Source organism: Vigna radiata, chromosome 3 (assembly GCF_000741045.1).
Source record: "Vigna radiata var. radiata cultivar VC1973A chromosome 3, Vradiata_ver6, whole genome shotgun sequence".
NCBI lineage: Eukaryota > Viridiplantae > Streptophyta > Magnoliopsida > Fabales > Fabaceae > Vigna > Vigna radiata.
The window spans coordinates 6,435,014-6,446,781 of record NC_028353.1 but is presented as its reverse complement, the minus strand read 5'-3'; the positions used below and the strand labels follow the sequence as shown (position 1 = coordinate 6,446,781).

The window sequence follows — 11,768 nt, the reverse complement described above, 5'->3', positions numbered from 1 at the left end:
AGAATTTATACCATCACATCCATTAAAAAGTTATTTTCCTAAAGAAGATATTATGTAAAAACTAAAAACAAAATAATTCATAAGATGAAACTGTATATTTTTTTTTACTAATATTTATTGGAAAAAAATTTTCTATATGTCAAAAGGGCACTGAGGTTGGAAACTTGACAAAGATTTATGTCCCATTGTCCGGTGTCAAACTTTAAGCGGGCCAATTTAATCTGTTTTGGGCTTTCGTACAACCTAAAAGCCCAATAAAAGTTAAGAGAAATTGAGTTTTTCTTGGTGCATCTCTACCATTACTAACTATACTCCCACAATGTTAGGAAAAGATTTAAACATCCTTCACCATTGCATTACACCACACCACCGCTGCTGCAAAGAAGAAAAACAGAGGAGAACGCTGCACAGAAAAAAGAAGAGAGAAAATATAGAAAAAATAAATAAATCATTTTGACAAAAAATTTCTGAAACATATTTCATGTGCTCTGAAAAGTTTTTCTCAAAACATATTTCATATATGAGTATTGCGAAAAATTTATTCCCAAAGACATTTTAAATTTTCAAAAAGTTCTTTTCAAAAATTCCATTTCGAAAAATTTATTCCGAATGCATTTCGAAAATTTTGTTCCAAAAATCATCTCTCGTGAAATTTTTTCCTGCAACATTTTAATTTACCAAAAATTTATCTTAAGAATGTTGCTAGTAAATTTGAAATTTTAAGAGATGAACAGTGACATCATTGACATGTACTAATTATCAGTTTTGAAACTTGGCATCATTTATACATTTGAAACTCCTGCTACGATGTTATAAGTGACAGAAATAGTTAAAATATATTAATAAATATTAATTTTATCATTTTAAAATATATTTAAAAAAATAATATACTGATAATATATTTTAATACTCAAGAGAATAATAATAAAAAAGGTAATAAATAATTTGAACTGGTGTTATGATAAGGTTAAGTATGATTCCGACAGTGCCTTTAAAAGCAAAAGGCACTTTATTCTGTATAGAAAATTATAGTTTAGAAAATGAGTTTTTTCTTTATAAGCAATTGAGGAAGATATATCTAACAATTGGTTTGGGAAGTGAGAAAGTGAGCGTCAGCATGACTTGAAAGATCACCATCGATGTTTTTTTCTTTTTCAGAATGTTTTTTTATGCATAGATCATTGTCTTTTTATTGGAAACAGATTCTCAATAGATCATTCTTACTTTCTCCATATATAGGTTTTGTTTGAATTGCAATGAAATTAAGTTGTGCTAATGAAATTTTTTTAATGTAAAAAAATTTGTTTGATGTATAGATGAATATAATTTGTGACACATGTATATATTTTTAAAATAATATTTTTGTAAAATATAATTATTATTTTATAAAATAGCCAGCTTATAAGTTTAGGATAATGTAGTCTAAGATCATTTAAACCACGTTTGGATAAATCTAAATGCAAGATCTTCATCATTTTTTGAATAAATTATTTTAAGAATATGATTTTCTTTTTATCATAAAAAGGGTTCTAAGAATATGACAATTAACAAATTTTGCTGCTATCAACATCCAAACAGATGGCGATTGCTGAATTATTATTAAGCTGTAATATTAGAATGTCTATATATATATATATATATATATATATATATATATATATATATATATATATATATATATATATATATANATATATATATATATATATATATATATATACATGAAATAGTAGTTGTCGGTTTTGCCCGTTTCACGATTGATAGTTAAAAATAGACTAGATTGAATTTACTTATTTTAAAAATATTGATTGAAAATTCTAATTCATCCATTAATTTTATATTTTAATTACTTTTTAATATTTTAATTATATATATATATATATATATTAAAATTATACTGAATATTTTGTAAGCTTTAATTGATTAATTAATTAATTACTTTAATAGAATAAATTATAATAACTATTATTTTTATATATTAAATTATTATAATATAATTAATAATTAAAATTTAATTTATAAGTGAGTGTTGATAATTTATATTAAAATATTATTAAATATTTGTATTATTTAAATAATATAATACGTAAAAACTAATTTTTTAAATTATTTTTTATTTTAATTTTTATTAGAAAAAAGAGTTGCCATTTTTGGTGTATGGACCTCTAAGGCAAACGGGACGGCAGTTGAAAAAATTAATATGGTCTGTCAAACCGTTTTGTACTAAACTAAATTAAATTATTTAAAAATATTGTACTGGATTAAATTAATTTTAAACTAAATTAGGGTGTAACTTATAATATTGAAAAATATATTCAAAATAAAATATTCATATATAATCATTTAAATAATTCACATAGTTTATATAATTTATATTAGTTTAATTTAATTTTCTGAAATTATTTTTGAAGTTTAAGTTTAATTTTACAATAGTGAAAACAATTCATACATTTTCATCATCATACTTTTCATGTTAATTACGAAATTTTGTTTGTGCATTGCCAATACAACTGAGTCGACACTATGAATGAATGAAAATGACACAACCTAATTTTAATTTATTTATTTTAATCACAATTTTTCCAACATCTTACAATGATCACATTTCCGTCTTGCTTTCTTAAAACATTTCTTCATACTGTTATATAGACATTTTTGTAAAACAATAAGAGAAAAAGTTATATCATCTAAATTAGAGTATAAGGACAATGATTATCAACTATTTTTGGTTTAGCTTCTCCTTAGCAAGGTAAAACACATTATCACTTAAAGGTAAGAGATTTTATAAAATAAATTGACCTCAAATGTGAGAGAGAATAATTCAAACTCATCAAAAAAATACATTATATATTTATATTCTTTATATTTTTATATTTGAAAGTGTTGAACGTCAGGGAAATGTTGGTTTGTAATTCTAATTCAACTTTTATATACAAGATTTGTATATATTTATATATTTTTAATTGAACCTTTACTAATTTTAAATAATTTTTGTCTAATGAGTTTTTGTGCTATTTAATAGAGTTCTTATCCTTTAATTTGTTTCTATTAATTGTATATTCTATCATCACGTTGTTTTCATGAATTAATAAATGCGAGATTTTGAATAAAATAATATTTTGATTTATGTAAATGGACTAGTAAATTTTATTGTTTTAATATTATTTTTTTATTAGATATAAATCTTCATATTTCTTAACAAATGGAGACAGAGGAAAGAGGATGAAACAAGACCATTCTGTTGATAAAAAAAAAATTAAACTATAAAGTTTTAATTGTAATGTATAAAAAATTTAAGTACCTAATAAACAAAAATTATAATAATAGAAACTCAATTAAAAATAGCTAGATTTATACAAGACTTTGAAACCTGACTAAATGTATTGTAAAATTGTTTTTTTTCTAATAATAATGTGATATCTCTAATACACAACTCATGCCAAAATATGTAATATTAAATGTGAGATTAAATGTTTATGAGTAGTTCAATAATAACTTAATGTTATACTAAGAAATTAACTTTGAATCTTATTCATTTTTACAAAATTAATTGTTAAGGGACAAAATAAAAATACAATAACTTACCACTAAAATATAATGAAAAAGAAAATAAGATGAATAAAATAGACAATAATATAATTTTACTAAAATTAAAAGAAGTTATAATAGTCTTCTATTTAACTCAAAGAAGAAAACAATGAAATATTCTCCTTAAAAATAGGAAAAACAACTTCAAGATAATCTTAAAAAAATAAGTTAATATTTTTCCTTAATTTATCTCTCAAGCATTAAAGCAAGATGTCTTTTTAAGAAAACATCATGTTCTTTTTATAAAAGAAAAGTCAGCACCAAAAAAAATTATTTTTGTATTTCTCATCTCACATTTTTTTCATTTGAAAATCTTTCTCTATTGCTTATACACAAATTGTCTTTTTTTTTATATAAAAAAAAAAACATCTTATCTTCCATTTTCGCAATAAAATTATTCTCATTAATTTTTTTTTATACGATATTTCACCATCATGAATTTAAAATCGACATATATATACTTTTTACCATGAATAATATGTCTAATGGAACAAGAAAAATAGAACGTGAAATAATGCACTACATAAATTACTAGGAAAAAGAAGTAAATCATTAATTAACAAACTTAAATATCAAACACTTTCTAAATAAGACTTTCCTAGATATACACTTCACACTAAATCTAGTATAAAAAGTAATTCTTATTTTAATATGAAAGAACATATTAACTCCAATCACAAATAATACTTAAAATTTTTCTACAACACTATTACAATAACAATAAAAATATAATAATATAATAAGAGTCAAATATTACTAGTAAATATCAAAGTAAAATACAAAATCTCAAATAAAATTAAAAATAAAAAAACAAATCAAACAATAAACAATAATATAATCTTACTAAAAAAAGAAAATTAAAATACCTTTTTCTAGAAAAATACTATACTGTTTAGAACAGAGAAAAATACTATACAGTAATTTGTACCCATTAGAGTTTGTCTTCTTACAGATGTTTAGTGTTGTTATATGCATATTTGAACAGAAGTAATACAGTGCAACTTGAAGAGGGAAGTTCTGCTGCACTTTTCCAAAACCCAGAAAATGGCGATTCTGGGATAGTGAATCGCCCTCATCAGTTCTGAGGTGCATTTAATGCAATGCCACAGAAAGCAATGAGCTCTCAAACATTAACCATTTCCTCACATTTCTTATGCAAATTCAATTTCTGGGAAAACCAAGTTAATCAATCACTGTGAGGTCATTATCTCACTAAATACTGACCCAACATTGATTTTCGTCTTAAAGTTTGCATCTTGATGCTTCTCCCCACTTTCTTAGGGAAGAAAAAACCAGTCTGTCTGTTTCTTGGTCTCATCTGGGATAAAGAGGTTAATATAAATTACTACTGTTTCAATCACTTATTCTCTGTTTCTAATTCAAAAATAATATTAACTATTAACCAGATACTCATTTATCATGATGTAGAAATAGATAAATAAATAAGTTTATAAATATTTTATTAACTTCAATAAATTATAAAAATCAAATTTTAAAAAGAAACAGAAAAAAAAAAGGAGATAGCAAGATACAACTTTAATCCTAATTGAAAAAAATCCTCTAAATTACATTAAAAATGACATGTATGTTTATAAATGAACTTTTTGGGATTGGGGTTTTAGGTGATAGTAAATCCAATTATTAATTTACACAAGTCCCATGATAATAATAGAGTTATAGGGGTGAATTTTTATTTCCTAGTTCTTGGTGACTAATTAAATTTGAGTACTTTATAAGATAAGATACAAATACTAGGATGAGTAATTAATGAGTTTTAAGATCAATAATATTTGAAAAATGTTTCAAACTTCTATAGGTTTGTCTTAGGCTAACCTAGTGGATGATTAACTTATCCAATTCAACAACTCAATAATATTATATAACAGTGAAAATTTAATATTTAAAGTTGTGTCTCTCTCACAGGATACCAGAATCTACTATGCTAAAACCTTAGGTTTACTTGGTTATAAGAAAATGAAATTTAAAAATCAGTCAGGTTTAGAAGCTTCTCTAGACAAGAACAACAGTTATAGGGGAGGAATCTATGCTTCATTGTTATCAAACTTTGTCTTTGTAAAGTGTGTGTTTTACTTCAAAACAAAGCAAGTTTAAGGCAGCTTCTTCAAAGATCTATGAGAGTTTGAATTTAGCAACATTACTGATATTAGTTACAGCTAGAAACCTACTATTATAAAGTTTGACTCTCCCCAAACTGGTCCCAACCCTCTTCATTATATAGTAGTTTGAGACAAAGGGTTGATCAACCTGAGTGGAGATAATCAAAACCCTAAATAAAAATCATTATCACTTCTTTATAACATGATGCAATGGAGGTATTGAAAAGGTTGTCCAATCCAATTCACTAGAACCATATTCTATTATAGGTTTTCGAAGAGACATTTTAATGAATTATAGAAACAACATATATAGAATTTTATTTGTTCATTTTTTATATTCTAATTAAAGTTTAGTTAATTAAGAATAATATATCATGTTAATTTCTAATATTACAAACTATAATTACATTAGTTTTAAAGTCAGAAAAAGGTGTTATCTATTTTTATTTTTTTTTTCAAAGGACAAAAGTTTATTATGTTTACAACAAATTGAAATATATATAAACTTTCATGACAGTTTACAAGATGACAAACCTTATGTATTGACATTATTTTTCAAACTCTCAGCAATTATACGTACACAAACCAGAATAATATGATTTTTCTTATCCATATATGTTCATTAGCAATACTATCATCATTATTTATTTTAATAATAATAATAATAATAATACGTGTTTAAAATTGTTAAAATGTAATAATCAATATTGCCTTATAACACTATATTTAATCTTTTAATATGATAAATAAAAGTAAAGTAACTTACATTTAATTTTTCAAAAACTAAGATAAACTTATCATAATTTCAAATATTAACTTCTAAAATACTTTTCCACAAATATTGTATAAAAATATATAAAAGTGTGAAATAAATTATATGTTTTTCCTGAGACTATGTTTTTTCATGAGACTAAGTTAAATTAAAAATTTTTAAAAATAAAAAACACAAGCTAATTTGAACATGAAAGGAAAATATTTGTATTTACTTATTTATTTTCTAACTAAAAAAATTTATCTAAAAATTCATCGGAAAATAATATTAGAGCGATTAATATTTTCGTCATGACTAGTACTACTCTTTTTAAAAATTAATATGTATATATATTAACTATTAAATCATCACACTTCATAATAATTAGATACTTACTGGTCTTTCTTGCTCCTATCTCATAATAAAAAGGCTAAAACTTACATGAAGAAGGTCAGTTTCCTCTAATTTAAATATTTTCATGAATATTTGTTATTATTTTTAGTCAAAAATAATTTCATAATTATATTTAAAAAAAAATACTTTTTAATGTTTTTTTTTTATAGTAGCTGTATTTTATTATTTTTAATAAGTAACATAAAGTTAAATTGATTAGATCTTACCAAACTGTCCATTATTTCTGATGTTCCAAAATGTTCATCTTTCTCTACTCTTTTTTTATTATTATTATTTTACCATTTCGAGGTGGTTGGACCAATGCTAAGGATAGGAACATGTGTAGTGCCGTATTCAAGATAAGATTTGTCATTTGTTACTCTTAATTTGTTAGGGACTATAAATTGTGGTGCACTTTTAACATTCTCTTCATCCTCAACATGTCTTCATGTCACCTCTTGTTTTTTCCAACAACCATGTGTATTGCTGAAAGTGAGTGACAACGATCTAAGTTCTTTTGTTCCATTAGGTGCTTTACAAGAGATTAAGATCTTCTACCTAGTTACATGAACAAAAGAAAAAAACATAGATTTATTGTGAGAACATAATTTTATAAAGATTGAATGTGAATAATTTATTAATTTTAGCAACCTTAAAGTAGGAGAATATTTTGCGGACAGCTAATATTCCATTCAAAAACACTAATTACATTCTAATTTTATAGCTATAATAGAAAATGTCTAAAAAGACAATGTTTTCCAACACGAGTATATGAATGTAGATAGATAAACTTACATGTATTAATGTTTTCAGTTCTCTGGCTAAAAAACACCATGATAATGCAGCTTGGTGCAGGCACACAGGATATAAGTTCAGCAGGACCACGCCAAAATTCTGCGCTGGATTTGTACCCATCATTTGATAATGACTGCCTAATTCAAAAACTAACGGCTCTGATCTCCCTAACTGTGTCAGTTCTGATGAACTCAACTGCAACATATCTAAGGGTCAATATCTCACTAGAGGAACAACTATACACATGTAGGTTGCACTCAGAAAGTTCACCACTCATATTATATTATACTTTTAATGTCATCTTAGATAAATTAATTGATGCATGCTTTCTTTTAAACATATATTAAGTGATGTCATTAGAATATTAAGAACACCTTCACTGTGTACAGATTATATTGAACACATTATTTTATATGGAGAAACTATCAATTATTTTCAAAGACAGGAAATATCAGTGATTTATATAGAATTTCTTTTTTGTTTTGGTATCTGAGATTTGTCTCTACTCACCATTACTTTTTTGCCAAATTCAATTATTGGTTCATATATGTATAAGAAGTGTTTTATATTAACTCAAAATTGATAAATAACTGTTTTAATTAAAACTGAAGAAGATATTGATACACTACTATTTTTTTATAATATTTGTTTTCAACATATTGATCAATATATTAACATTTTTCTATGTTTTCCACAGTTCAACTAAGGAAGCTTAATTTATAATTGACAATTAGTTGGTCAGTATAGAACAGTATACATCATAAATAAATTCGTATGATACTGTTGAACAAAGCATACCTAACCCGCTAACCTCGTTCCGTAGAAGGTCATCAATTTACTGGATTTGAAAATATTGTCCATATTCATTAATTACTTACCATAAACAACTTTAAGATTTTTTTAAGAACTATGTTCAGATGGAGAAAAGAAAAAGGATTGTCTATCTGAATGAAAGCAATAGAGGATTTAATGTCATTTAGCAAAATAAAAGATAATGACATTAGGCATAATAATATAATTTAAGATAAATTAAGAAATTTCTAATCCTTGGCTTCTTATGCAGTTAAGGAAACAAAAATTGACAACCTAGCTCCATTTTCCTGGTATGGTTGCATTTCCTGCTTAAGTGTGATTCCCATAAACACAGATTATACAGGAGAAAAAGAACCATGGAAGTGCCATGAGCAAAAAAAAAAAATACTACTAACTATAAACACAAAGTGCCAAGTATGATAGGATACAAAGACAATAACTAATATTTGCCTTAATGAGTATTTAATTCAAAGAGGATGAAGAAGAAGATGAAGACTGGTCTTCCCTAACTTGTTCTAACAAGAAAGAAGAATTAGGGGTAGCTGTATCAACCTCGTCTTCAGCTTCCAAACATGAAACACAGTGAGTGCTGCAAGAGGAAGAAAGAGAAGAGCTGTAGAATGATAAAGGGGAAGAAGGAGAATGAGAGTTTATATCAGAAAAAGCCACCAATAGATCAATGAAAGCACCAACAATATAACCATGGTTGCTTTTTCCATTGACTTTCAAATACCAACATAAAAGCTCTTGGAGACCATCAAAGTCTTTAACGCACTGGGCTTCCACCATCTCTTCCATGGACCTGAGGAAGTCCACGTAAGGGTCCTGAGACTCCACAGACATAACCACACTGTCTTTGAAGGGCAACGTTGTTGTTGTTGTGGTTGGTGGTGTTGGTGTTGTAGTTGCTTGTGTTGGTGTTGGTGTTGATGTTCCTGCTTTGGACTCTAATATGGAGCTTGTCTGGTCGGGGTGGAAGAACAAACGGTCGGAAGGCAAGGGGCGAATGAGGGTCTCAAGGGAATCCGGTCTTCTAGAATCTTCTTCTGAAGCTGTTGAGAAGCTTCCAGAGTCAGGAGAGACAGTGAAGAAGGAGTGAGAGCTCTCGGGCATGTCGAAGTAGGCTGGGTTGATGGTTTTGAAAGAGACATCGTTTTGGTCTCGAAAAGAGAGGGTTCGAGGTTGGTGGCAAGAGGGCCATGGCCAGGAAGTAGAAGAAGGTTTGGGGTGTGAGTTCTTGTGGAGGAGGGAAGGAAGCTTCATTTTCTTGCCCATGGGAAATGAAATGAAGATTCAAATGAAATGAATTTGAGAGTTTTTTCAGAAAAGAGAAGAGATGAAGGTTGTTGTTGGGGGCATTAATGGGAAGTCAGATGTGGTTCGGTGGTGTGTGGGTTTGGGTGGGAAGATTTTAAAGGAGTGGTGGGTCAATTTAGAAAGCAATATTTGCTGCTACTTCCCATCTCATATTATTATTTTTTTAAACCCTTTACCAATTAATACAATAAATATATTATTATATATATATCGCAAACATAAATAAACCTCTGCCAAGAAAATCAAAGACAAGGTAACCATCAACATATTTTAGGAATAACTTTTTTTTTTAATTTACAATTCTATTTTATTCTAAATCTTAAAATCTGATATATTTTTCTTAACCAACAAAGTGTAACTCTTTCCATTTCTGTCATCATCAAAACTGACTTTATTTGTGAAAAAACTTATTCACTACCTCACCTGTTCTTTTAAAAATATATGGTACATAACTATTTTCTTGTGATAAATATAAAGATTAAATTTTTCTTATATTCCTCTTTGCTTCAAAACTTTAGAATTGCACTTATCAGACTAATGGTAAAAACTTCAAAATATTAACTTAAAAAAGTGTTTTTTTATGGGTCTAATTTTTTCAATATTTTTTAAAGGGTTCTATTTTGTTTTTCAAAATTTACGAAGAAACAATTCATTTGCAAAAGGTTAGCCCGATTGTTAAATCAATGATCATTACAGTTTGTTTTCTAGTAAAAAAGCATATTTCATATATAACAGCTAATTTAGTGTGCATAATAAAAAATAGTTTACCTGCTCAGTTTTGAATATCTTTCCATTCGCAGCTATAAAACATGATGTCTTCCTACAAATTTAACTATTTTTTTTTTCAATTTTCTTGCTGACAAGTCTGGAATTAACTTTTACATTTGTTTATATGAGATATATATGTTACCCATTTATTTAAGAATGTGAACAATATCAAGAAATATTTGTTTAAATAATACTTGAAATTTTTGTTTTGATAATTTTTGTTTCACTAAAAATAATACTTAATGTTTAATGTTACTCTAACTAGTTTAAGAAAAAAATATATAAATATAATTATTAAAACAAAGTCGAATAGATTCTTAGTAATTTTGATTAAGTATATAACAAAATATAAATTATTATAGTGGTTTTTGTAAGTTTTTAAAAATAATAATTTGATAAGATGCTAGTGTTTTATAAAAATATGTAATATGCTTTATCTGAGAGACATAACAACGTCTTCTAGATTTTCCTATATTTAATATGTGAAGTTTAACTTAAATAATAAAAATTTAAGCTAATTTTTTATCATTAAGTTTGGTTATACTTTGTGGTAGAAGATATTTCCATTTCACATTTATTAAGAAAAATCTTATACAATTTAGCGTCTACAATCTCTTCAATGACATACTAGAATTGTTTCACAAACACAACCATATTGAAATACTTATCTATCAATCATAAAAAAAAAAAAAAAAAAAAGACTATGTTTTTCATGTAATATTGTGTTTTACTTCAATTTAGATAACACTACTCTAACCTAAACTTAATTTAAGTCATGTTACTTATTTGGATCTTGAAAAGAATATGAGTCTTGAAAAGAATATGAGTTTGTAATACTTTTTGAAATATATTTAACGTAACAATTGAAGATGAAGACCTTCGTTGAAACTTTTTATCTTTTAGAAAGAATTTATAACAATTATTTTCTTCATTTATCTAGATAAGAAAAGTAATACGTATATCAAAACTCTAAGAAAGATCTCATTGTATCGTAATGTTTCTTAAAAATATTATTTGTGTTTATCCAAAAATTAAAAAGAAAAACCTTATCTTGTATTCATATAAGGACATTACATAACCATAAGTAATCTTTTAGACAAATCTCCGATACTGTTAATTGTTACCATTATCTAAGCATCATTTTAGTAGCAAAATCAACTCATTTATAGCTTGAAATTTGTTTAGTCTTCTTCTTTATCTTGTTTTTATAAATAAGTGTGTTTTAG

The 11,768-nt window shown here is 25.8% G+C and overlaps 1 protein-coding gene across 1 annotated transcript; it reads right to left on the bottom strand.

The window, feature by feature from the left end:
* Positions 1–8,673: 8,673 nt before the first annotated feature.
* LOC106757387 (transcription repressor OFP13-like) lies at positions 8,674–9,844 on the bottom strand. Its single transcript, XM_014640047.2, has one exon. The coding sequence runs from the start codon at positions 9,730–9,732 to the stop codon at positions 8,920–8,922; it is 813 nt and encodes a 270-aa protein (XP_014495533.1). The 5' UTR covers positions 9,733–9,844; the 3' UTR covers positions 8,674–8,919.
* Positions 9,845–11,768: the final 1,924 nt, after the last annotated feature.

Excerpts from the sequence above, each read along its gene's own strand:
- LOC106757387 (XM_014640047.2), bottom strand. The coding sequence starts at position 9,732 with ATGGGCAAGAAAATGAAGCTTCCTTCCCTCCTCCACAAGAACTCACAC.